Raw genomic sequence first — 27,793 nt, forward strand, 5'->3', positions numbered from 1 at the left:
TGTTCCAGCATTGCTCCCTCTCAAAGCTCATTGGGTCTTGACCTTTTCACCCTAGAGCCTTCACTTGGTACATTTATTTGGCTGAGAGACATCCATTGCTCCACTAGGTCAAAGACAGAGGAAGTCTACAATGGGGAAGGTGAGTAAATAAGGGATAAAGACAGCAGATATTCCTTAGCTGGCTTCTCTTCAGTTCTGGGAGCAGTTGGCTTCTAATAATTGAAATATGCCTGTCCTCATGGGAAATTTTTAAGAAGAGAAGAAGACAATTTCTTGGTTAAGGTCAGGGATGTATCCAACTGAGTTCCCCTCACTCATTGAAATTAATAGGCTCATTAACTTCAATGAATCTATTTTGAGGAGAACTAGCATTGGAGGCAACCCTTAGGCTGCAATTCTAATCCCATTTATCTGGGTTTTCAATAGGACTGAGTAGATGTGAGTCTTGCAGCCTTAGTTCTGTGGCAAACAGAAAAGTTATTTCATATGGAGATGTAAGAGATTAAATTCTTCTGCATTTTTGTGTAAAACTTTAACCTTCATAATTGGATGGGACGAGAGGAACAGGTTCGTGTGTATTTGTAATTTACTACACATACACAGGATTCTTAGCGAATTTCCATCACAGATTGCTGATACCAGTTTAGCGCCAGAAACCCTACAAAATCTGGTGTTCTCAAGCTGTTCACCTGTTTGCTCAAGTGGCTCTCCAGGACAGATGTATTTCACATCACCTGATTCTTTTAACTGGAGGGATTAAGGATTGGCCCTGGGATCTGGAAAGCACATGTTCAGATGTTGAGCTTTGGTCCATAGCTGTCAAGTTCTCCCTTTTTAAAAGGGAAATTCCCTTATGCTGAATAGGCTTCCTCGTGAGAAAAGGGAAAACTTGACAGCTATGCTTTGGTCCTTTTCCTGAGCTCACTAGGACTTACTTCTGAGTAAATCTATATGATTCTGCTGCATGTCACATTCCAAAACAAAGAGTGCTTGAACTGATTTGTTTTCCCCAGCAACAATCAAACTATCAGAGATGTTATTGAGGTGTCAAGTTGAAAGAATCCTCATTGACTTATTCCAGAGATTAAAATGCTAAACAGGGTTTAAAAGGCCATTCAGCTGAGTTGATCAATTACAAAAGAGAGAGAGAGCCCACCTTAATAATGGGAAATATCCCACAGTGCACAAGATCATCTATCCCAGGCTTCCTCGAACTTGGCCCTCCAGATGTTTTGAGACTACAATTCCCATCATCCCTGACCCACTGGTCCTGCTAGCTAGGGATCATGGGAGTTGTAGGCCAAAAACATCTGGAGGGCCGAGGCTGAGGAAGCCTGCTCTATCCTCTGCTGATTAAATATCAAAATGGCACCCACAATATACCAGGAGCTGTAGAACAGGCATCCCCAAACTCGGCCCTCAATATGTTTTTGAACTACAATTCCCATCTTCCCTGACCACTGGTCCTCTTAGCTAGGGATCATGGGAGTTGTAGGCCAAAACATCTGGAGGAGGGTCGCAGTTTGGGGATGCCTGCTGTAGAACATAGAACTGGTGCTGTCCAAAATCAGCATGTTTGCAAACTTTATTCCACAGGCAACATGGAAAGCAGCAGAAATAGATGAGAGTCAAGTGGTTGGGAAGGAGCAGCACCAGAAAATTACTTTCAAATGATGGAAATAGGATGGCAGTTAAGGATAAACAGATACCGATGTTTTTGCTGGTTTCTGGAATGCCCCCAAAAACAAGCAAAATAAATTTACTTGCAGAAATTGAATTACTTGCGTAATTCTTGCTGTCATTCTCTACCAGATTGGGAGAATCCTGAGTATTAGGGCCTTTTCATACCTCAGTTTAATGTGGTTTGTGAGCTCCTCCTTATGTCTGCTTTAATTCCCCTTTGGATGAGGGGGGAATTGAGGGAGGGGCTCACAAAGCACAATAAGCCAAGGTATGAGTGGGCCCTAAGTTTATAAAGCAATCAGGACAAGTCTAGCTGATAGACACATAGGTTTGGGAAAACAAAAACCAGTTTGATTTATATTTTAATATTGTTACTAAAAGTATGTTAAATAAGTTATCTGAAAACATTGAAGTGCACACATGTTCCAAGCTCAGGTCTGTGCCAATAAGCAAGCTATGACCTGATCCTCAATCACCAGGTATGACTATGCCTTACAAACTCAGTAATGTAACCCTTAAAGAATCTGCTAAGGAATGGGGTCAGTCAATAAGCTGGCTATTCTACAGAACAGCATGCAGTTTATGGGTCAATTATGATCTGGAAAGCTATGTATATAAAAGTAGATGAGCTGAAATGAAAACAGGAAGCCAGTCTTTGGAGCAGGACAAGCTATTGGAAAAGAGGTAACAGAGAACAATGGCATATTTATACATCCAAATTAATTTGAATGGGTGGGGCAACGTCCATTGCAGAATAGAATTGGTGGGGCAACTACCAATAGCTGGTGTAGATTGACAAGAAGGGTTGGCTCAATGGCTCAGTCACGAGTTGTCTGGAATACTCAGGTAATATTCAGAAGTAGCCAAGATTTGTGATTTGAAACAACAATGTCATCTACTAACGACTAAAATGAAAGTGGATCCTGTACATACATTATGTAATGGGCAGTAATTTATCAAACTCACAAGAAAGTTAGCATTGCACCTCCTTTTCCTGTTCTCAGGACTCCCAACTTTGTTGGACTCATTGAAATTGGAGAAACTGTTGTGGGCAACGCACACACACTGCAGCCTATTCTATTGGCTACCAATACAGGCCTCTTTCAAGACTGATTTCAGATAGAGAAGGGAAGCTTGTGGGTGCCAGGGAAGGCATCTGTAGGTGAAGGTGACCCCCCCCCAAAAAAACCTATTATATGGCAATAATGTGCACACTGGTCATAGACATTTTCTACTTTGTTGTTGTTTAGTCGTTTAGTCGTGTCCGACTCTTCGTCACCCCATGGACCATAACAAAGCATCCCCTCTGGAATCTGACTCTCTAAATTTCTCACCAAGATAGGGGTCAGCATTATGATAATTGTTAAATCTTATGTTGCTCATTATTTATGGTTAAACATATCCAAATGATTAAGCATTGCTTATTGACTTTGTGGAATAAGTTCAATTCTAATATAGATGACTTCTTTTTCAATTCGGATTATTTCTTATTTCAGGTTGTGCAGGATATTTGTAAGGTTGTGTGTGTGTTTATTTGAGAGGGAGGAAGGCATGCGGCACTGATGGTTAGCTTACTGGGAACTAATGGGAATATCAGTTAGAAAGCAACAATCTGAAATTTTGAGATTATTAAAAAACATGTCCCAAACACTCTCTGGATATTAAGGAGCCAAATTACCTGGTCTTTTCTTCAGAGAGGCACCAATGTCATAGGAATGTACCACAATTCCATTTTGATTTCTGAACATATGCATGGCTTGCCACAGCTTTTATTTCCTAACCTTTGTTCTTACTTTTTCTTCCCCCCCCTAGCTTACTGATGTATGCATTGATAAAACATAGCGCCAAAAATCATATTGATGCACCCAGTGGGGCTCATCTGAGTGCATGCACTATATTTCATCAAATGTTCACTAGCACATATCAGAAAGGCAGATAATAAAAAGGCTGACAGTGAAAAGTTTCAGCTTAACTGCACATCCCAGAATTAATTTTATAAATGCTCCATGTTAAATCAGAAGGGAGGTTGAAACACTGTAGTGGAATTGTACCACTTACTCTGCTCCCTGTCGGTTGGGTATTTCTGCTGCCCCCTTATGACAAATCCATAATGCTAACCCAACCCATCTCTGCTCATTTCAGAAGAAGCTTGACATCTACTCTGTTGAGATCAATGGAGAAAAGGATTTGGAAAAAGTGGACAAAGGAGATGAAAAGTACAAAGATTTGAAAGGGAAGAAGAAAAAGAACACCACCGATGACCTGAAAAAAGAGTTGGACTTGGTAAGTGACTTCAAGCTTCTCCATGCTTCCTTGTTAAGTTGTCCTGGGACAGAGCAGATAGGCTGAAACCAAAGTCCTAAACCATAGTTTTCTTGGGGAAATTGGGACAGATTGTAGTGCAGATCTTTCAGTCTTGAATGGAAAATCATTTAATTACCGTTAAATAATACATGCTCCAATGGCCAACAAAGGCACACTGTTTTGTATTGCACTACCAGCAGTGTTCCCGTAGTGCATTTAATCTTCCAACTCTGATTTTATGAACACTGACTAATTGCATTTCAATTAGGTAGGCAAATGTGGGTCATTACCCTTCTTTTATTAAGCTGCCACCTCCAGCCAGCCGGAGGATCCTGGAGTTTTAGGGATCCACTCAGCTATTGCTTCACTTGATCTGAAGCTATGTTGAAAAGGAGAAGAACAGTGGCCATGAGAAAAAGGAATCAGCATGACAAGGAATGGGCTACTCAGCTAGAACAGCCAAAAGCCCCTTCCTCCCCAGACAGCATGCGTGTTAGATCTGCATATTAGGAAAGGGCACAGTGGCCTTCTCACTACAACATCATGGAGTTATGTAAACGCAAATACATGTAACAAGTCAGCCAGTCAATCAAGGAACTGTCTTGTTTGTCTCTGAAAAAGCTGTGCAATCCCTCCTCTTCCTTCTGCTATGGAGAAATTATCAGTGGGATCTCTGCTTTTCTTCTTCCTTCATGCCAAGTCCTGTTTTGTTAAGCTACACCCAAGATTTAATCAGAAGGGCAATACCATTTGCTTGAAAAGTGAAGCAAGTCGGAAGAGATGTCAGCTCTTGGTTTCAGCTCTCCTGACTTTTTATACTGATGCTTTGAATCTCTTATTTATCAGAAGAGGGTGAAGGCCATGTCAAATTGAGTAACAGCATACATGATTCTTACCGTGACCCTTAGCTCCCGACACACCAGTGCCAAAGCTCTTCCATTATAAGTACATACCTGTGTGAAATATTTTCAATGTGCTGGTGTCAATCCATGAGATGCTGTAAGTTTCACTGCAGTACAGGTGTGTGTGTGTGTGTGTGTGTGTGTGTGTGTGTGTGTGTGCAGGTATGATTATGTACCTGTAGTGCAGCATCTGCTGTGATTTGTAAGCTTTGTTCCCCCCCCCCAGTGGTGCTAAATGCCATTTGGGGGAAGGGCCATAGCTCAGCGATGGAGCATGTGCTATGCATGCAAAAGAGCCCAAGCCCAATTCCCGGCTTCTCCTGGTAGGGCTGGGAATGTCTCCTGGCTTGAAACCCGGGAGAAGCCCTGCTTGTCAGTGCAGACTGTACTGACCTAGATGAACCAATGATCTGACAGCTTTCTAAGTTCATCTCTGCATATCTTAGGGATTAGTCATGCAATCTGAATGATGTGCTTTAGCACTGAGCAATGACTTGCCCCGCAGTTAAGTCATAGCTAGCTTTATTAAGAAGCCTTCCTTAATTCCCATGACACATTACGTTGTGCAAAAACAATGGAGGAGCACTCAGCTAGCTGCCTACAAAACAACAACTGTGGCTCTCGTTCGGTGCTTTCCAAGAAAAGATTGTACAACCAGCTGTTTGAGATGCTTAGATAAAAAGGTATCCTTTCAGACTTGCTAATCCAATGGTTCCCCTTACATTCCACAACTACCGGTAACTGGATGGCGTTAAATCTTAGAATCATAGAGTTGGAAGAGACCACAAGGGCCATCCAGTCCAACCCCCCGCCAAGCAGGAAACACCATCAAAGCATTCTTGACATATGCCTCTCAAGCCTCTGCTTAAAGACCTCCAAAGAAGGAGGCTCCACCACACTCCTTGGCAGCAAATTCCACTGCCGAACAGCTCTTACTGTCAGGAAGTTCTTCCTAATGTTTAGGTGGAATCTTCTTTCTTGTAGTTTGAATCCATTGCTCCGTGTCCGCTTCTCTGGAGCAGCAGAAAACAACCTTTCTCCCTCCTCTATATGACATCCTTTTATATATTTGAACATGGCTATCATATCACCCCTTAAAGATGCAAATGGGGCCACTATCCTCAAATGCAATGCCTCTTCAGGTTCACATAGGTTTACAAGTACTGTATGTACTAAAAAAATAAATAAATCACAGATTAACTATGGATCTTTTTCTCTTGATACATCTGAACAGGCAGAGTGACAAGTTATCAGCCGGCTCATATTGAGCAAGCAGTACGGCTAGCTTCCACTGAATTTTTCCTAAAGCAAAACTCATGAACTCAAAGGTTGCTGCATGGGCAAAAAGCACAGCAGAATTTCATATGAAGCTGAAGAGTTTTAAGGACTAGAAAAAAATATTTGCTGGGTTTCAAAAAGCTTTAGCAGAGCATGTTGATTGTGGCATATAATTTCTGAAAGCCCCGTGCTGTTCTTTAAAAAAAGCAAAGCTTGTTAATCTCTCTCTCTTTTTTGCTGCTTTAGGATGATCACAAACTCAGCATTGAAGAACTAGAAGATAAATATGGCACCAGCATCACTAAAGTAAGTGAATATGGGCAAGAGGCAGTCATCAACAACACACCCACATATAAGTAGGCAGCAAGCATTATAATTCACTTAATCCAAGCATGGTGTTAAAAACAGTATGTGTGCTATTTCACAAATAGTGTATTTGTGCAGTTGCATGTTTCATGTGGTATATTGCAACCATCAGCTGTAATTATCTGGTCTTAGTCTTCAGGATGGAGCAGGGCATAAATTTAAGTAGCCTTTAATATTTAGACTGCTGGGTACATCAACCATTTTGGCAAGTTTTTTATTATATAAATTATGGGACTTAAAATTCACTTTTGAACATAGGCTGTGCTCTTTCAGGATTTCTAATTTAAATTAAGAATGAACTGAACAACCTAATAATGTCAGTTCTGCTGGCACTCATTCAAATGCCCATTGTGTGTGTGTGTGTGTGTGTGTGTTTAAAGAAAGACACAAAGACTCTGTATTTTGTCTGAATTTGTACACAGATGCTTTTTATTTTCTGAAAAAAATGTTGCATTTATACACACTTTCAATGCAAAAACCAAATTTCTTTGCTCCCTATCCTGCACACGGAAAACTGCATTGCAAAACTTGGCGAAGTGTGTAATGTGTTTCCAACGACAAGCATGTTTGGGAGTGTCAGATCTGCTGCAAAAAGTTGACAGAGCAGAAGATCCCCCTCCATCCCTAATCCCAACTATGCACTTTGTCTCTCCTACAGGGTCTTGCAAGCTCAAGAGCTGCAGAGGTTCTGGCCCGTGATGGCCCCAATGCACTTACTCCCCCTAAATCTACTCCTGAAATCATCAAGTTTCTCAAGCAGATGATAGGAGGGTTTTCCATCCTCTTGTGGCTTGGGGCTATACTCTGCTGGATCGCTTTCGGGATTCAGTATCTTCATCATGATGCCGGAGCATTTAACAACGTCAGTATTATTGCAGGTTTATTGTGTGTTGTGTAATTCTCATGGGTGTCACCCGTGGTTCTCTCTACCCCCAAGTCAAGGAGCATGGTACCCAAGGCCACTCAAGGAATTTTGGCACCTGAGGCGGAAATCCTACAAGTGCCAGACTCGGGCCTGGGAGACCCTGGTTCAAATGCTAACTCAGCCATGAAGCTCATTGGGTGACCTTGGACCAGTCACTTCCTCTCAGTCCTAATCTATCTCACAGGGTTGCTGTGGGGATTAAATGAGGAGAAAGAGAGAGCCATGTATATGCCACCTTGGGGGAAAAAAAGTGGGGCATAAATACAAAAAACCCCAAACAAACCGTAATAAATTAACTAACAACTTACCGCCCTTCCATGACACTTAAGCCTCATTCCACCTAATGATAGGGGACTGTCCCAATGGAAAATGTTTGCAAAAATTAAGAAAAACCGCACTTTCACATTCCTGATTAAATAGCTGTCTGAAATTCTTATATAATCTTTGGCATTTGTATGGTTTTAGCACAATTTCTAAACCAATGTATCTTGGTCAGAATTGAATGACCTGGTGCAGACCCTGAAGACCACCTGTTGTCATTCAGCTATATGTTTCCTCCGTATGTTTATGCAATGTTGTTTAGTCATTTAGTCGTGTCCGACTCTTTGTGACCCCATGGACCAAAGCACGCCAGGCACAAACACAGACTCAGTTACAGAGACACAGAGGCAAAGATGTTCATGACTGTCAGGTTACACAAACTGGAACAGAGAGTCAAGCCTAGAATGGCAGTTGACAGCTACACTTATGGCAGTTAACCCTAGAATGACAGCTGAGGCAGTTACAGTTATGACAGTTGGGATTCTAGCCTGTTTTTCTGTTCCTGCTCTCATGCGTCGATGTCACATGACACGCCTGTCTTCCACTGCCTCCCGCAGTTTGGTCAGACTCATGTTGGTGGCTTCGAGAACACTGTCCAATCATCTCGTCCTCTGTCGTCCCCTTCTCCTTGTGCCCTCAATCTTTCCCAACATCAGGGTCTTTTCCAAGGATTCTTCTCATGAGGTGGCCAAAGTATTGGAGCCTCAGCTTCACGATCTGTCCTTCCAGTGAGCACTCAGCGCTGATTTCCTTAAGAATGGATAGGTTTGATCTTCTTGCAGTCCATGGGACTCTCAAGAGTCTCCTCCAGCACCATAATTCATAATTTTGCAATAGGTCTTGCCTATAAATCTCTAAGGCATTTCACTGATAATATGCTAGGTATTGCTCTTCTCCTTGCTGTTTAAACAAGTTCATTCACACAGTTTATTCAGTGCAGTTACAAAATTATTTTGCATCAAGTGGGAAATAGTAAAAGTGTTGTTGTTTTTAAGCTAACTTGAGCCATCTTTTCACTATTCAGCTCTACCTGGGAGTGGTCCTTGCGCTGGTGGTCGTCCTCACTGGGATGTTTGCTTATTATCAAGAAGCTAAAAGCACGAACATCATGGCCAGCTTTGGTAAAATGATCCCACAGGTGAGTCTTCAGTAGTGCTCAGAATATCAACATATTTAAAAACCAGGTAGTCATTGTAAAGAGTATTTGTCACCATATTAGAGAACATACCAATGTGCAGGAAAAATGGTAGAATTAGGGTGGCCACACTGTTTAAAGAGAGGAAATGCATGGCCCCAACAAGGGGGACAAAAGAGGACACAGGTTTCCATAAAATACATATAGATGAAAATTATTACCATAATTTTAACGGGAAAACAATACCAGCATAGCGGCGAAGACTTTGACTGCCCAGCCTGCTGCTGTTCAGCTTCTAAATGTCAAGCTCCACTCTTCCTTCTTGGAGATTTAATCTTCAAACCTGACTTAGATCAGACAGCCCATCAAATAAGGAATGTCTTCTGGATAGTCTTCCATGCAGTAGACTTCACTGTAAAGTAGGACATATAGGTTGGAAGCCGGCTTCACTCTTCCTATCGTGTTGTCAGCACAAATATTTCAGGTTGCCTAATGGAAGGATCTCCCCTCTCCTTCTCTTGTGGACTGCTCTGGAAGTTCTCCAGACCCTCCCCCCAGCTGTTTTTTTTGGGGGGGGGCAAAGTGGGGAGAGAAGCCCCATTGCATTTGGAGGAGTCTATGTGCTGGCTCCTGCTAGCACAATTGTTTAATTGAATCCTGCCCATAGTTACTGTATGCAGATCTCCAAGTAGCTGAATATATTCTGGCAATTGCATGTGTACAATAATCAGTCCAAGAATCATTTCCACCCGACTTTATCTGTTTCATTTTGTTTTTCCCTTACCAGCGAGCCCTTGTCCTCAGAGATGCAGAGAAAAAAGAGATTTCGGCAGAAGAACTGGTAGTGGGCGACATTGTGGAAATCAAAGGTGGAGATAGGATACCAGCTGACATCCGGATCATCACCAGTCAGGGCTGTAAGGTAGGAACAAAACAAAACCCAGTTTTGAGCCAAAGAAAAGAGAAAGAGAAAACCCAGCCTCTTTCTACAGATCAAGGACATGAAGAGGCATGATCATATGTTCAAAGAAAGGATAACACAACAGCTAATTGAAAACGAGTCTAAAATTAGACACTCCTTTTGAACTTTTATGAGAAATTGTCCTCCCACCAAGAGCTTGATCGTTAAAATTATGGAAATAATCACTGCTTGTTGTATGGGTTATTTACGCAATCTTGCAATGGTTGTGATAACAGCATCATCATTTACTTAAAGTTTGGTTTTGTTTCATGTCAGTCAGTCAATCCCAGGCAGAATAAATTAAAGGGGGGACGGCGGGAAAAGCTGCTGCATAATGCTTTTGTCCCCATTTTGCAGTGAATACACATTAATCTAACAATGTTAGGTGAATAGGATGTGTGGCAAAGCGAGTTCTCCCCTTAAGGAGAGCTCGGGTTGCAGAAGGTTTAACAAGACATCCCTGGGTTGTTGGGCGGGTCAGTTTGGATGGCCACATGAGTGATTGGTGGGTTTTGCTGTTGCTGGAGTAATTGTTATGTTGCAAGTGATTTGATTGACAGCCATAGCAGTATAAATTCTTAGGAAGCAGTTTGCGTTTCACTTTTGCTGCTTACAACGGATCTCCCGCCCTCCCTCCCTTTATTTAGGGGTGCTTTGCACTGGACATTGCTATGCCCGTCATGGGGTCACCTGTTTTGGAGCAGGGGCCTGGTAGGAATTTTGTCCACTTGGCTGATTGGCTGGTGCCCTGTGGTTTTTGCCTACTGCGTTTGTCACAACTTGTAAGGTTGCGGTTAGGCACTGGTTCAAATTGGATGGGGAGGGGTAAGGATTTGGCTGGGCCTGCCCCTCAAAATTGCTGCTGCCTTTAGGGGTATTCCGTTAAAGGAATCCTGGGGCTCCACATGTTTGTCCGTAACCCCGGTAGGGGCTGGGACTGCGCATGAGCCTCAGGGAGCATCTGAGGGAGAGGTGAAGGGCGTGGTTCCCTGCCCCGTCCTCTCTCAGAGGGTGCTCACCTATACTGGCTTCCCTAGTTCGCTAGCGGGAGTCAGATCTGTCCCAGGCGGGGGACAGATGGCGGGAACCAATGCCTAAGCAACCACCCACATTTAGTTGTATTTAAATAAAGTTGTGGCCAAATTAATGCCAAAAACCTTAAACTTAAATTCTGAGTGATGTGTGACTTATTGGGGGGGGGGGTGTCTTGGTACCTTGACACGCAAACACATCTGGGATTTCTTACGAGGTCGATAAACCTAAAATCAGCCTGTTCTTTATGGATGCAAATTGTCTATGGATTAATAATTTGCATATTCATCCTCATGATAAAAAAGTATCATGGGTGAGATCCTGCATGAGTCCCAGAACAAAGGGGTAGGGACGGCCAGCATGGGAGTTGTAGTTCAGCATCTGGAGGGGCACAGCTTCCTCACCAGCAAGTCTTTAAGTGACTTGTTGCAGTTGAACTCCATCAGTGATTCAGTCATCATAAGTGTCCCTGTTGCCTTTGCTGTGATGATAGCCTTGGACACTACCACTATTATTATTATTTTTTACTACAGTAATAATAATGTGATAATGTGAATGTTTGTGACTGATCCACAGGTGGATAATTCTTCCCTCACTGGAGAGTCAGAGCCACAATCTCGTTCCTGTGAATACACTCATGAAAACCCACTGGAGACCAAAAACATTGCTTTCTATTCCACAACCTGCTTGGAAGGTACGTATTTCAGTGGTGCCATTCCATCCAAATTCCACATATTTTGTGCCTATGAAAAAAGCTACTGCAGCAGTAGTTAACATCAATATTTTCTCATTCCTTCTGATATTCTACCGTTTAGTCCTCATCTCCTTCTGAAACTAAGCCTAATTGTGTATAATGCAAAGGATAAAGGTAAAGGGGCCCCTGACCATCAGGTCCAGTTGTGTCTGACTCTGGGGTTGCGGCGCTCATCTCGCTCTATATGCCGAGGGAGCCAGCTTCCGGGTCATGTGGCCAGCATAACTAAGTTGCTTCTGGCGAACCAGATCAGCGCACAGAAATGCCGTTTACCTTCCAGCCAGAGCGGTCCCTATTTATCTACTTGCATTTTCATGTGCTTTCGAACTGCTAGGTGGGCAGGAGCTGGGACCGAGCAACGGGAGCTCACCCCGTTGCAGGGATTCGAACCGCCGACCTTCTGATCAGCAAGCCCTAGACTCTGTGGTTTAACCCACAGCGCCACCTGGGTCCCTAATGCAAAGGATGAGCATACCCTATTAAGACAGTTTTCTTGACTTACCTTTCTTGGCTCCCCATTTGTTAAATTTTAGATTGTAAGATTTCTGGGGAAGGGAGCAAGTTCAGGTTGACATCCTGGAAAGAACTGTGTACATTGATGGTGCCCTAACATTACCCTCCAAATATGCAGTTATGTGGAGCTGGTGTAAAACATAAAAACATTGTCTTGGGTCCTAACATTGGCTTGTCCATTCACATCTGCAATGCAACCCCCACAACCATATCCTACACCAATCATATCCTGGTCTCCTAAAGGAAATTCTCTGCAGAGGGATTGGTGAGGTGGGAAAGCCCTTCTCCAATAACGTAAACTGTTCATGGAAAGAAATTTTGGATTCAAGTCAATTATTTTATTTTAAAATATGACACACACACATATGCCCACATTGTCTTCTTTAGTCGGAAATCCAAGCAGCATTTGACCTGCCCAAAGAAAAAAGCTATAATTTTGATTGAAATAAGACACCAAGGAGAGTAGAAGAGGGGATTATCAAAAAGAGTCAGGAGTATTAATTGGAAAGTTTGGGGAATACAATTAAATTTTGGTTTGTTTTTTTAAAAAATGGCATTGGTGTTCAAATGAATAAAACTTATTTTGTTTGTTGATAATCAATATTTTACTTCTCCTTAGGAACTGCTACTGGCATGGTCATCAACACAGGTGACAACACCATCATTGGACGTATTGCTTCTCTGGCCTCTGGTGTTGGGAATGAGAAGACGCCTATTGCTATTGAGATAGAGCACTTTGTCCATATTGTGGCTGCTGTCGCTATATCCATAGGGGTGATTTTCTTCATCATTTCCGTCTCCATGAAGTACACTGTCATGAAGGCCATCATCTTCCTCATTGGCATTATTGTAGCCAACGTGCCCGAGGGGCTGCTAGCCACAGTCACTGTAAGTACTGGCTCACAACAGCCACCAGTATCTTTGTACTCATGCATAACAATTCACGACAGTACATGCTACTGAAAACGGGATGCATAGGACCTCTACATCTCCAACACATTATTAAAAAGGGGTGCATAATTATTAATGGGCAAGGCTGGCACTATCTGTTGGAATAATGGTGGAGAGTGACTTTAAAGTGCTGTGCTTTCCCCCACATTTTTAGGTAGCTTTGTCCCTAACTGCGAAGAGAATGGCAAAGAAGAATTGTCTGGTAAAGAACCTGGAAGCTGTTGAGACACTGGGTTCTACCTCCGTCATCTGTTCTGACAAGACCGGGACCCTTACACAGAACAGGATGACAGTTGCCCACCTTTGGTTTGACAATGAGATCTTCTCCGCTGACACCAGTGAAAATCAAACAAGTAAATAATCAGTCAAGAGGCTTTGGAATGGGAAGAGTAACAACATGGTTGCTTCCTATTTTAGAATGTGGAGCAGCTGTCTTCCGAAACATTATATAATTTTTACCACTTTCTTTCCAGCCCAGACTTTTGACCAAACATCTGGCACATGGACGGCGTTGTCAAGGATTGTAGCCCTTTGCAATCGGGCAGAATTCAGACCAGGACAGGACAGTGAACCTATCATGAAGGTATTTACTACTTTAATGAGAGCTGCTTTCTTAAGAGGATTGTCTGATGGGTTTCCAGGGTTTTCATCTGGAAACAGATGTTTTATTGTAAGTTGCATATAGCACCTGCCCTGCCCTGTTTCCTTCTAAAGTGACAGAAATAGGTATGGTGACACCACTATTGGGAGAAAACAGGCTAGCACAAGGACTTTCAGGCATTGAATTTACAAGCAATAAACAGGCCTTCGGTCCAAGCAAACATACCACATTGCACTCTCATTCTTTATGTGTGATTTTAATAATGTAAACAGCTGGATCAAAAGCTTTTTCTCTATTTTAAAATCAGTTCATACTCCAGTCAAAGGTCCAAGATGAGAATTCTCATACAATGCATTTGTTGAGATAAATAATCTACAGGTAGAGCATGAGGACTCAACGATCAAGTTATTTTATTTTACTCACAACCATCAGTTTTACCACAAGAAAATAAATACTTAGTGTCATATTGCTCAAGAAGATTCATAAAAACAATCAGAAATTTCTCTACTATAACAACAATATTAGGAGACAATTTAGAATACATTACAGCTATAGATCTCTCATGGATTACAGCCACTAACTCACTCTCTCCTGAGATTCTCAAGAATCTTAGCTTTTATTTGCATGCATGAGTCCCCGAGGAGAAGGATGATTATAGCAATCTTGCCCAATTATTGTTCAAAGTACGATAGTACTTTGCTACAATGCTACAGGATGCAATCAGAGGAGCAAGCTATATAACACAAAGTGACCTAAGTAATGTCCATTGGTTAGTTGAATGCACATTAACTGAGCGACACTTTTGCTGAACTGAATTTTCAAAAATGACCCCCCCCCAGAGAATCGTGGTTGGAGACGCCTCAGAAACAGCTCTGCTGAAGTTCTCTGAAGTTGTTATGGGCAATATAATGGACATCCGAAAAAGAAATAGGAAAGTGACTGAGATTCCCTTTAATTCTACTAACAAGTTCCAGGTAAGTTGTATGTCTGAGAAGAGACTGATCTCTTAAGAGCTGTTAAGAGAAAATGTTGTGCCCCGTGAGCTATCAAGATAAAACCTGAAAACTGGAAGGACCAGTCTGATGAATTTGTGTCTGTGGTGGAAAAAACGCATTACTGCAATACTCAAGTAGAAGTGTGTTATTAATTTCACATAATTCAGTGTATGTTTGAAAGTAAGATGTAAACTCCAGTGGCAATCCCAGAGGCTAATCAGCACAAAATCTCTTGTTCTTCTGGAGTGGTTTTTTGTGATTGCTATTCTACACAGCAGAAATAACAACTGCCTTGAACATATGCAACATTGTGAAGATGGAAATCAAATGAAAAGATTCCATTGTGAAGATGGGGCATATATAAACAATTGTAGTTTAAAGCTTGATAGAATATTTAACTCAGGAAGGTTGTCATAGACTAGGGCTAAATTCATATGGGAGTTTATTTCATTTTCCTGATGTTTCCTTAACTGTTGATTTCTGCATTATGTTTGAGCTTTCACGACATAAAAGCGTTTCCAGAAATATAGCAGAATATAGCTCAAGTTTAGCACTCATTGCTATGTTAAATGCTTCCAGAAAAATAATAATTTGGATATAACATGAAGTTGAGCACGAAACTAGTGCTATATTCCACTGTTTTTTTTCTGGAAGTGGCTTTTATGTTGTGTGAAAGCTCAAATATACAGCAGAGATTACCAGTAAGGGAAATGTCAGGAAAACAGAATAAATGGCCATGTGAACACAGTCTAGAATTGTATCTGTCAGCCACCTTTGGTTATCAGATCATTGCATCCCCCCATGCCATTCCTCCTCTGGGAGCATTAAGATCAAAAGATCCAGGCACTTGTTTCAACGTTTGCATTTGCATTTCATTCAAGCTTTCCATCCATGAGACTGATGACCCCAATGATAAACGCTTCCTGCTGGTGATGAAAGGGGCACCCGAAAGGATTCTGGAGAAGTGCAGCACCATCATGATTAATGGAAAAGAGGAGCCCCTGGATGAAGAGAGAAAAGAGGCATTCCAGACAGCTTACATGGCACTGGGAGGCATGGGGGAGAGAGTCCTAGGTGAGCTGAACACTTGCAAAACAACATGTGCAGAGAGCAATGCAGCAGGCAAAGGGTTAAGTGCAACAATCCAAGGCGGGGGGGGGGGGGAGCTACAGTGATACTAGGGAAGTCACCCCAGCTCTTTGGCCATTCTGCTTGGTGGCATTAAATGATGCTTGGTGGCATTAAATGAGCACGGGAAGTGATAGAAACTGTGGTTGGCTTGGTGCATTTTCTTGAATTTGATCTACAGGCAGTGGTGTCCAAACTTTGGCCCTCCAGATGTTTTGGACTACAATTCCCATCATCCCTGAACACTGGTCCTGTTAGCTAGGGATCATGGGAGTTGTAGGCCAAAACATCTGGAGGACCGCAGTTTGGGGATGCCTGATCTGCAGGCAGTGGTGTCCAAACTTTTTTCAAAGAGGGCCAGATTTGATGAAGTGAAGGGCCGTGAGGGCCGACCAAAGTTGTTGAGCTTTTCTTTTTTTAAAGATTTCACCCCAGGAAATAAACTGCTACAGGGGCCAGATTAAACCGACCGGCAGGCTGGATTGATTGGTCCCCCGAAACGGACTTTGGCCATGCCTGACAGGGTGACAGGGTAGGGCAGGGGTCAGCAAACTTTTTCAGCAGGGCACATTCTACTCATGTAAAAACACTCTGATTCCCAGACCCGTCCACGGGCTGGATTTCGGAGGCAATTGGGCTGCATCCGGCCCCCCTGGGCCTTAGTTTGCCTACCCATGGGACAGGGACTAAACCTGCTATTTGTCCTCCTGGTGATTGCTTCCTAATGTAAAAGCTTAGAACCCATACATCTTCCTACTATAAATTATAATTAATGGCTTTTCATATGCATTCCTGTGTTAGCTGCTATCCATGACACAGTAAATAAGACAGCTAGTTAGGAAACACAATGGCTTTAACTTGCTTTCTCCTCAGTAACCCCCATTGTTTTGACAGGAGGCAATCTATTTAAAGAGACAGGATAATGGTCATATGATGGTCACTAGACCTAATAAAACCTGTTATTTATCCTAGGAAGGTTTGTCCTCCCCCCCCCTGGTTTCTTCCTCTGCTTAATTATTCTGTTGTTGCTGTTATTATTTTCAACTCTAGGCTTCTGTCACTTATACCTGCCAGAGGAGGAATTTCCAGACACCTATCCATTTGACACTGACTCCATGAACTTCCCCACTTCCAATCTTTGCTTTGTGGGGCTCTTGTCAATGATTGACCCCCCTCGATCCACTGTGCCAGATGCTGTCATCAAATGTCGGAGTGCAGGGATCAAGGTAGGCTTTCCAAAAACCAACTCACCATGAACGCCTCCCTTGTTCTCTTATAATGGCAATGGCACCCACCTGAGAGGTGCCGGAACAGACTTCCAGTAAGTTCGTGCTGAAAAAGGCCCCACCCAAGTGTATAGTAAGTTAAAAAGAAATTAAGGATGTATGCAATGTCAATGCACATTTGCAGATATAGGCATACATTTCTGAAAGAGAATATCCATGCAAAATCTTTATGTACAAGCAGTGGGTATATTTCATTCAGATGTTTCTATCTCTTCATTGCTGATCATAGAATTGTAGAGCTGGAAGAGACTCCAAGGGTCATCTAGTCCAAACCCCTGCAATGCACACAGTTTTTGGAGTGGTTAAACAACCATGGCAGATGCTACAAGCTGTATCTTTAATTTGGCTCCTTCTGATAATGAATCCTGCTTATTTGGCCATTTTTCCAGGTGATCATGGTCACTGGTGATCATCCAATCACAGCCAAAGCCATTGCCAAAAGCGTAGGCATCATTTCAGCCAACAGCGAGACAGTGGAAGACATTGCCCAGCGCCTCAAAATTCCCGTGGAGCAGGTGAACAGAAGGTAAGGATGGCATAGACTCTCTCTGTCTTAATACGTCACACTATGTTCCTATGGCCGTGGTGGTCGCCAACTTGGATGGCTTTAAAAGAGAACTGGAAAGGCTATCAACGGCTGCTAGTCACAATGGCCATGCTCTGCCTCTACAGCTGGAGGCAGCAATGCTTCCGAATACCAGTTGCTGGAAACCACAGGAGGAGGACAGGTCTCTTGTGCTCAGGTCCTACTCAGGGCAGTCTTGAGCAGGTCGGGCGCCCTGGCACTGAGGGGCAGAGATCGCTCCGGCGCCCCCGCCCTCGCAGGGCGCAGCATGGTTTCCGTGCGGCTTTTCCACGCAGCGCCCCGCCTACCGACCGGGCGCCCGTCCGCACCGCGCCACTGGGAGTCTACCTAGAGCCGGCCCTGGTCCTACTTTTGAGCTTCTTAGGGGAATCTGATTGGCCACTGTGAGAACAGGATGCTGGACTGGATAGGTCACATGCTTGATCCAGCAGGCTCTTCCCATGTTCTCATGCTACTCTATTTTTAATGCACAGTTGATGGTATAACTCAGAACAGGGGTGGGGAGCATAGCTGCCAAGTCTCCCATTTTTCGCAGGGAAACCCCCGGATTTTAATCCATTTCCCGCTGGTATCCCAAATAGAAAAAAAATCCCGGATTTCCTACCTGCCAGGGAGGCTCCATTTTAGGTGCCGCTCTGCCCATGCCTGGGCACCGGAAATTGCTTCTATGCATGTCCAGGCATGCATAGAAGCGACTTCCGGTGCTGCGCCGCTGCTGATCCTGCATTTTTCAGTGGGAGACTTGGCAGCTATGGTGGGGAGCCTTAGACCTAAGGGTCAAACGCAGCCATTCAAGCCTCTCTCTGTGCTCCTCAGGACCAGACCCACACACCACACCCTTCCCAGCCACCCTTCCCACACCCTCTCCCTGGACTATGCCTCTCATCTGCCCGGCTTTGCACCTCCATTGAGTGTTTTTGCCTGTCTGGGATGTGTTTGGTAATGCCTCTTGCTTGGATGGAGGGCAGAGAAGGGTGTGTGAATATGTAGAAGTTAGCCTACCATACAAATGTAAAATTGGCACTTGCTGCTCCACCCACGTTTTGTCCCACCACTAGCAAGTGGCTCCTGAGATGTTGCCTAGAAGGGAAAGTGGCCCTCAGGCTGGAAAAGGTTCCCCATCCCAGACTTAGAGCAATCTATCCACTTATCACATTTGAATGCTCCCAGACCAGTCAGTCAGTGGCCATCTACTGTATCTCATTTTTCAGGAAACAAGGAGTGAGGTTTCCTTCCTATGCTGTGTTCTAACTTGAATAAATGAGCTTTTCGCTGTTCCCTAACACACCAGTTTAGATTTAGTAAGATACGTACGCATGTCATTTTTGAACTCGGTGCTGCAGCAACTTTAATTGAGATCGCCTCTGGTTTTTACAGCGATGCCAGAGCTGCTGTAGTTAATGGCATGGAGCTGAAAGACATGAATTCAGAACAGCTGGACGACATCCTGCGCAACCATTCAGAGATAGTCTTTGCCCGAACTTCACCCCAGCAGAAACTAATTATCGTGGAGGGCTGCCAAAGGCAGGTGAGTGACTCTGGCGAGAACAGAAGATGTGCTTTTGGTAGAAACAGGTTGCATCCGCATGATCTTGCCCTGGAACACTTCTCAGTGGAAAACATATATAACAACAAAAAAAATAGAAAATACAGCTCCCTAGTTTCAATCCTGCATGGAAACAAACAAAGTCCTATATTTAAAAGGCACAAATATTTATTCTCCTTTTTACCATTCATTAACACCCACATCCAAAGTAATATTTAGCTCTCTAAAGGATGAACAGTAGAAAAAAGGAAGTGTGCTGTATGCATGCTCTATATTTAGTTACCAGAGCCTATAAGCTCTTAGGCACAGTATTATTTATAACCAGTCTCAATGCACTAAGTCCCCCAAGAACAAGATCCCCAGCATTTGCCTTAATCAGGTTTTCCGGGTTTTCTCTCTGCTTAATTCAGCTCACAATACTCTAAATTCCCTTACACTTAGATGCTCTGACCTTTCCTAATAAGGACACTTGGTTGCATAAATCTCACCGAGCAGATATGGATTTGGCCAATCAGCATATTTAGCTATCTGCATAAATCCAATCTATGCTAGCAAGAAGCAAAATGCCACAGTAACAGATTGGCATTAAAAGAGCTGAAGGGAAGGGGATCCCTTGATACTGCAAATTTTGCAGTATCTGAATTCTCGGTTATCTGAAATTCCCAATGCTGAAAATCGTGTCTTGACTGCATAATGTAAGCAAGCAAATAAGCCTTGATTATCTGAATATATTGGTTGTGCTGCGGATGTCTGGGCAGTTGAAGTTTTGCCCTGTACAAATATCCACAACCAAATTGCAACAAGAAATGGCACTATTTCTCACAAAAGACAGAATAGGAACTGACGTCTGGCTTCATTCCTGGAAGCAACACAGGCAGGAATAAGAGAACTTTACAAGGCAAGGTCAGAGGGATGCTTGTGCAACTAGTATTTATATTTTTGCTCAGTCGCTGGAATGGTTGTGCCTTCTGAGCTGCCCACCCAGATCCTTCCATCAAGTTGTTTTTGAAAGAGCAACATTATTGTTCAGAGTAACCGTACACAGACCTCGACACTGTATTTAGGAAGTTCAATATAGCAGAAGTGAAGCAAGGGCAGGGCTGTGGGCACACAGTTTCCCTAACCTCCTGTGGTTCCTATGTTCTCAAGGACGCAGTGGTTGCCGTGACTGGAGATGGTGTCAATGATTCCCCAGCTCTGAAGAAAGCTGACATAGGAATTGCTATGGGCATTGCTGGCTCTGATGCAGCAAAGAATGCCGCTGACATGGTCTTGCTGGATGACAATTTTGCTTCTATCGTTACTGGAGTGGAGGAAGGTAAGATGAGGCTCTGACAAGTAGCCTTAACAGTCTAGCAGCGTATGTTCGGGGAGAGGTGAATCACACGAACGCCCAGGTGACTGGCCGAATTTGGATGCTCTTGGGGACAGTTTTTGCAAATCTGGAGAGGATTATGCATACAAACATAAACAGAGGCAGCCTCACACCAATCTTTACACAACACATGAGACTTGTTCTCCATTCCCCTCTGGATCCCATACCTTCTCAGCCTATCTCAGCTTGTACTGCAATGATTCAATCCCAGAAATGTTCAGATCGTTGGAAAGCTGTTGGGCCACTTTTCATAGCATCCCCGTAGTCCTTTGAGCTCTTCACCACCACCACTATCAATATGTGGAACGGGTGTCTCAAGGTGTCCACAGCTGAAGTCCACCTAATCTTCACTATTGTTGTGGCTCCTTTCAAATGGAAATCCTATTTTACCAATGCCAATGATTTAAGTGTTTGATTTAATCTTAAAGCCGGCTCATTTGCTGTAACTGATGCCAGGGAAAAGGAAATGGCAGTCCTACGAAATGCTGTGGGTTAAACCACAGAGCCTAGGGCTTGCCAATCAGAAGGTCGGCAGTTCGAATCCCCACAACAGGGTGAGCTCCCTTTGCTCGGTCCCAGCTCTTGCCAGCCTAGCAGTTCGAAAGCACGTCAAAGTGCAAGTAGATAAATAGGTACCACTACAGTGGGAAAGTAAACAGCGTTTCTGTGCGCTGCTCTGGTTCGCCAAAAGCAGCTTTGTCATGCTGGCCACATGACCTGGAAGCTGTATGCTGGCTCCCTCAGCCAATAACACAAGATGAGCGCCGCAACCCCAGAGTTGGTCACAACTGGACCTAATGGTCAGGGGTCCCTTTACCTTACTCCAGCACTATGTTCTTGATAAGCCATACCGGTATCTTATGGTAGGAGCAGATAAATTAAGCAGCTCTGCATATCTCCTTTCCTTTAGTATATTTTGCAGCACTGCATGCCACATTCACCAAAACCTGACAGACTTATTCCCCTTTCTCTCCTACAGGTCGCTTGATCTTTGACAATCTGAAGAAAACCATTGCCTACACCTTGACCAAGAACATTGCGGAGCTCTGTCCTTTCCTGATTTACATCATGGCCAGCATCCCACTGCCCATAGGCACCATCACCATCCTTTTTATTGACCTTGGCACAGACATTGTGAGTCCTTAACATCTGGAGAACAAACATTTACAGGGTTCAATTTGTACTGCCTTTCCTTTCCTACTCTCTTGCTCTCTTTGCTTTGGGGAAGGAAACTGAAGGTTTAACAGAAGCGTTCCTTAATCCTAACCAAAGTGTTCCTTATTTGATTGTTAGATTCTCCTGGGAGCATGAATTGCTTTTTTGTGTGCAATATTCCGTAATCAAAAACAAAAGCGGAAAACATGAATCCTAGAATCTTACAGGATACTGATTGGGACTTTTCCCTCTCTCTCCTACAGATCCCTTCTGTCTCACTGGCATATGAAAAAGCAGAAAGTGATATCATGAAAAGGAAGCCACGACACAAGAAAAAGGATAGGCTGGTCAACCAGGAGCTTGTCACATACTCCTACTTGCAGATTGGTACGATGGGAAATTTGCAAAAGTGGTAAATGGGGAGGGGTTTTGAATCAGTTTATGGCTGATCTCTGATATTATCTTGGAGCAAATCCATTATTTTGTTAACAGAGAGGCAAAAGTCTCCAGGAGAGCTATTGTAATACAGTCATACCTTGGTTTGCGACTGCCTCCGTTTGCGACCGCTTCGGTTTCCGACCACCACGGACCCGGAAGTGTTTACATCCGGGTTCCGCGGCACTTGGATGCGCAGAAGCGATCTGCACAGCATGTGTGTGCTGTGCGCAGAAGCGCTCTATTGGTGCTTCGTGCATGCGCAGAGGCATGCATTCGGGAGCAACCGATTTTGGGAGTGACCGGCTCCCCGGAACAGATTGCGGTCGCAAACCGAGGTATGACTGTATGCATTCAGTCATTAGTTTTTGTCAGTTTTTTAAATCTCCTACAAACTCTGCTCCCCCCTCAAACTGTCTTCTTTTCTTTTAGGGCTTGTGCAGACCATTGGGGCCTTTCTGACCTACTTCACAGTTTATGCTCAGCAGGGCTGGCTACCTCACACACTGCTCCATATCCGAACCGACTGGGAAGATCCATTTATAAATGACTTGGAAGACAGCTATGGACAGGAATGGGTAAGGCAATTTCACTGAAGACACCAGTTCAAACTTAGAAGGACTGACACCAAGGGCCACCATAGTTGGGCATGCGCCAAGAACCCACACAACCCAACAGGGAGTCCTCTGACCAGAACCCCCTGGTCGTCTTGCTCCAATGATGAGATAGATTCACTAAGGGAATGGGGTCATGGGGGTGTTTTGGGCAAGGGCCCCCCAGAACATGGAGCTGACACCAAATACTCTTTATCTAATTTAATTTAAACCACTTATATACCACATAACTACAAACATCTCTAAGTGGTGCAGAAAAACCACAATGCAAAATGGGTGAGAACGGAATAAGAACAATGTAACTATTAGAGATGCAGTACTCATTTTATTGTATTGACTGTACATAATAAAGTTTTCTAAATAATAATAATAATAATAAAAAAAAACCACAATGCAAAATGGTGAAAGTCGGTTAAAATTCCAAAACCAGATTTCAGTTAAAATGCCTGCTGGAATAATAAAATGTACTCAATAGGCACCAGAAGTTCAGCAGAGCTGTTTGACTTCACCTGGGAGTTCTGTAAAATTAGGCCCACAGTTCTGAACACATGACTTTGTTGCAATAGGGCAAATGGAGCCACCTCCTAATTTATATACATATATAGCCTTACTGTTGCATGCTATTTGCTTTCTTTCATTTTTTAAAAACACCTTTATAATGTTTGTTAAAACTGCTTTAAAGCAGAATTAGCAGACCTGCAGAATTTTCGAAAAAGATCCTGGTTTTGCTATCTGCCTGAACTTCAAAAGGGAAGGCTGTCAAGCCTTTTTCTATCAAGCATGGCTTGAGGGATGTATTCAGCTTGGTGGCTCACAGTTTATCTATCACTTACTTAACACAGATATCTCTCCCTACCCCCACCCCCAAATTTATTGTTCTTCTGCAGACATTCTCCCAACGGCAAATTTTGGAGTACCATGGCTACACGGCCTTCTTTGTCAGTATCACCATTGAGCAAGTGGCAGATCTGATCATCAGGAAGACACGGCGGAATTCCATTTTCCAGCAAGGGCTTTTCAGGTATAACTGGAGTCTCAGATGATAAGATGACTTTGGAACAAATCTCCACCTCTTTCCTTTGTTACTGACCACTGTACTCTTCCTCCGGTAGCCATTCAGTAGAGCTATGGATAAAAAGAACCAGTAGTCAAATTAATGGGATTATCCTTTTGGAAAAAGGGAAGTTGGAATTTAGGATAGATAAGTAAATGAGAGACTAAGATGCATCTACGTACATCCCCTTCTGTTTTTTTGTGACCAACAACCTCTAAACGTTTCACTACATCATTTTTTTTTAAGTCTTAATTGATTTAGTTAGACACACATGCTCTCATTTTGGCTCATTTTGTCTGATGCCGAGAAAAGGTTACAACAGAATTAGGGTCAGGGGGAAGCTTTTATTTTTCTTCTTCCACACGTTATCTTTCCAAGAACATGTTTGCTACACAAATTGCTACAAAACCAATAAGAACTGAAGGCAACTCATGATGAAACTCATTATGGGTACCCAATACCTGTTCAATGACCTCACAGTGATAAAGTCAGGAGAGACAAACGTTTGAGCTGAACCTAAAAAGGGGAACAATTTAGCTTCCTAAACTGAAGAAGCTGGAGAGAAAATGATTTTGGTGGTTGCTAAAGTGTAAATATCACAATGGAAAAATAGATCCAGTAGCAAGGTTGTAAAACTGGGTGATCAGAGAAGATAAACCAGGCAACTCAGGTTTCACACATCAAAGGCCTGGATTATTCTTTTTTTACACCCATTTCTAGGGCACACACTCCACATCTGACACGGCACTTTTGCATTAAGATAATCTGTACTATTATAGACATAGGTGAGGACAAAAAGTTAAAATCTATTGTCATGAATAATGAGAGTTCATGTTCATAGTACTGTATATAAAACATTTAATCACCGAATGTATTCTTTCCCCTTCATAGGAACAAAGTAATCTGGGTTGGCATATTCTCCCAAATAGGAATTGCTCTAATTCTCTGCTATGGTCTAGGAAGTGTTTATGCCTTAAACTTTGCACCCCTCCGGTGAGTTCAGTTTCTATCCAGCAAGATGTGTGTGTGTGTGTGTGTGTGTGTGTGAGAGAGAGAGAGAGAGAGAGAGAGAGAGAGAGAGAGAGAAATCTTGGGACTGTATTATTAAGACAAGAACACCAACCCTACTGTGTTCTTCTTCCAATAATACCAATAATAGAGCCCCAAGACTTGTGGGTTGAAGGATATCTGTATCAAAATTCTATTCTATCTTTAGCTCTCATGGCTAAAAGAAATAAGAAGCAAAACCATGAATGGGGGTGGTGGTGGTGGTGGATAAAATTCATTCAAGGTGCATATCTTTGGAAGGTGATGATATATTTGCTCTGTCCACTGCCCAGCTAGGCTCTCACTAGCAAGGTGGAAGTGAGAGCAGAGGAACACTTTTGCACTCCTCTTTTGCAAGCCCCTAAAAACACACCCCTATTGGGGGAAGGAAATAAATGGGTACCAGCTCCTGAAGTGGATTAACTGCTCCTTGGACTCGAGGCAAATTAAGGAGCCTGGGAGGCTTAACTGCCTCAGCATGCCCTGGTTTGGCCCTAGTCATGAATTCTGATATAATCAAAAGGGGTGAGGGTTATGGAAGTTGACGTGGTGGTGGGAAGGACCCAGCTCTGTATGTCTGCCTCTGAGGCCAGAGCTCTTGCTCTAAACTCAGAAAGAGATCTGTGATAGCCCTTAAGAACTGATGTCTCCTATAGCCCCTGTTATGGCCTTCCAGAGACCATATGATGGAAGCCTAAGTCAGCTGAATAAAGTCCTAAATAAGAGTTGAGTCATGCCCTAGTCTTGGGCTCCTTAAAAAACATATGCAGAGTTTTTGGTCATGATGAGAGTTTTAATCTTCTGCCCATGGTGCCATAAGCACTGACCTCAATGCCAGGGACATCAGGACCGCAAAAGGGTCCAAAATCCTTGAGCCACGCCACAATGTCAATTGCTGTGGTAGAGATGTTTCAATAAATGATCTGACTGTATTTTAAAAGCAATATCTGATGCCTAATACTTTGCTTTCTAGGTTTCAGTATTGGTTTGTTGCTGTTCCTTTTGCCATCTTGATCTGGGTCTACGACGAATTCCGCAAACTGTTCATCAGACGGTATCCCGGAAGTAAGTAACGTAGCGCTTTAGAATTTCTACACCCATTTACTGCAGGTAGCAGGTCCCCTCTGGTTAGGAATTCCACTTTGCAGTACATGAATCACAAGTTAGATTCATGAATTACTGCAGGACCTCATTCACATTTTAACCAGCAATGTACAGATTTGGAAAGAATTCAAAGAAGAGAAAGAAAGAAAGAGGACATTGATTGGCAGACTGATGGAGATCTAGGAAACCGTACCATTTTCAAGAACATTCAAACCATACTTTTCTAGTTGCCCTCAATATATTCGGGAGACTGGGCCAGGCAAGGCAATGCATGGTCTGGATGCCTTCATTCTGTGCCCCCCATAGGAGGAGGAGTGGGAGGAAGGGGGAAAGCTCTCATCCCATGATCTTTCTCTTTCAGCATTGGTGCCAGGGGTGGAGAACCCCAGGTCGGTGGGGGGAGGCAAATGTGGCCCTCTGAACTTCTGTCTGGCCCTTGGTGTGATCCACACGCACCCTTCCCAGAACATACCGCTCTCCTTGAGCGTCTGTGTTTGTCTGGGATGTGTCAGATTCTGATAAGGCCTTTTTGCTTGTTTGGGTGAAGAACAGAGAGGCATGAGAATTGTGTGTGTACAGAAAGCTAAAGGGAAAATTCACACGTGTTTTTCTCTCTCTCCTGTCCTTCCGTTACAGGCTGGTGGGACAAAAATATGTATTATTGAAAGTGTCTCCGCCACTCGTTTCTCCATGCTGGAGACTGCAACTTGGTTGTCTCTTCTGGCAGCGGCTGCTTGAAGGTGCTTGCCTGTGCAATATCAACCAATTGCGAAGGAATCTCATCAGAATTGAGAGGAGGAAGAGGAGGAGATATGAAGCAGATCTAAACTGTACTGTAAAAGCGTACCCTTGGGTTGCCAACTTGAATGCTATCTATTTTTATAATACCTAACCCCTTCTTGTTTAAAGTGTGCAACTGTCCGAAGGAAAGGAAACCCTCTTGTATATAAAATGAAAGAAACCGCCCGTTTGTTGCAGCAATAATATAAGGCGCTGACTTGCACTAGGTTTCTTAAAAGTTGCATTTTTGTTCATACGATGTCGCCTACAGCAACCCAACTGTGAGCCTGCTGGTGCAGACCAGAGGTGGGGTTGCTGAGGTCTATGCTGTACAATCACAATTTGATAATAAAAATAACTTTTTACAAAAAAGCTCCTGCTTGTCCTGTCCGGGTCTTGATTTATTTATTATTACATATATCCCACCTTTCTCACCTCCCTGTTCTTAATGGAAAAGGCTACAAATGGCTACTCACCATGCTGGTGCTTCACAGAATCTCATAATTTGTAGAGTTGGAAGGGACCACAAGAGTCATCCAGCAATGCAGGGAAATTTTGCCCAATGTGGGGCTCGAACCCTCGACCCTGAGATTGAGAGTCTCATGCTCAGCTGTCTAACCCTACACATAGTTATCAGTACAACTGCATCATGTGCAGGAACACAGCTTGTCCTTTTCTATGCAAAGAGCTTATTCCCCATTAGGTGGTGAATAGGATATATTAAAGACGAAAAGGTCTGCTTTTATTGCTGTCCACAATAAAGGCAGCATTCCAATCTGAGACTTGGCACTGCAGGTCTCTGAAGCAAAAGCAAGAGCCATGACTAACAGTGTCTGTAAGGCTACCAGGAGTTACATTTTTTGGAACTCCTAAGTCAAATGCCTTTAATGCCATTCCGTACTAAGTTGTTATGGAAATGGCCAAACCAGTCCATCCTGCTTTCCTTTTTCAATTGCTCACAT

The 27,793-nt window shown here is 43.3% G+C and overlaps 2 protein-coding genes across 3 annotated transcripts in view; one reads left to right on the top strand and one right to left on the bottom strand.

The window, feature by feature from the left end:
- On the top strand, window positions 1-27,203 carry ATP12A (ATPase H+/K+ transporting non-gastric alpha2 subunit). 2 transcript variants are annotated; one of them, XM_035139387.3, is made up of 23 exons: window positions 1-139; window positions 3,826-3,966; window positions 6,414-6,473; window positions 7,192-7,395; window positions 8,804-8,917; window positions 9,702-9,836; window positions 11,484-11,601; window positions 12,794-13,062; window positions 13,280-13,478; window positions 13,599-13,708; window positions 14,566-14,700; window positions 15,603-15,795; window positions 16,900-17,075; window positions 17,525-17,661; window positions 19,099-19,249; window positions 20,417-20,585; window positions 21,622-21,776; window positions 22,061-22,184; window positions 22,665-22,810; window positions 23,734-23,867; window positions 24,792-24,893; window positions 25,921-26,012; window positions 26,688-27,203. In XM_035139387.3, the coding sequence occupies exons 1-23, from the start codon at window positions 131-133 to the stop codon at window positions 26,714-26,716; spliced, it is 3,102 nt and encodes a 1,033-aa protein (XP_034995278.1). In that variant the 5' UTR covers window positions 1-130; the 3' UTR covers window positions 26,717-27,203. The 2 variants fall into 2 exon arrangements, with proteins under 2 accessions (XP_034995278.1, XP_034995279.1); XM_035139388.3 differs by having other exon boundaries at window positions 3,829-3,966.
- LOC118097013 (uncharacterized protein CXorf65 homolog) overlaps window positions 23,834-27,793 on the bottom strand; it is a 14,681-nt gene continuing 10,721 nt past the window's right edge. Inside the window, exon 8 of the transcript XR_015947135.1 lies at window positions 23,834-23,971. The gene's annotated coding sequence lies outside the window, so the exon portion shown is untranslated. The remainder of the gene's footprint in view (window positions 23,972-27,793) is intronic.

The sequence above is a fragment of the Zootoca vivipara genome, chromosome 14 (assembly GCF_965207765.1).
Source record: "Zootoca vivipara chromosome 14, rZooViv2.hap1.1, whole genome shotgun sequence".
Taxonomy (NCBI): Eukaryota; Metazoa; Chordata; class Lepidosauria; order Squamata; family Lacertidae; genus Zootoca; species Zootoca vivipara.

What these genes read in the sequence shown, in the direction of transcription:
- ATP12A (XM_035139387.3), top strand. An exon ending in ATGCCGGAGCATTTAACAAC is followed by an intron (nt 7,396 to 8,803) that starts GTCAGTATTATT and finishes TTCACTATTCAG; the next exon opens with CTCTACCTGGGAGTGGTCCT. An exon ending in GGCTGCTAGCCACAGTCACT is followed by an intron (nt 13,063 to 13,279) that starts GTAAGTACTGGC and finishes CCACATTTTTAG; the next exon opens with GTAGCTTTGTCCCTAACTGC.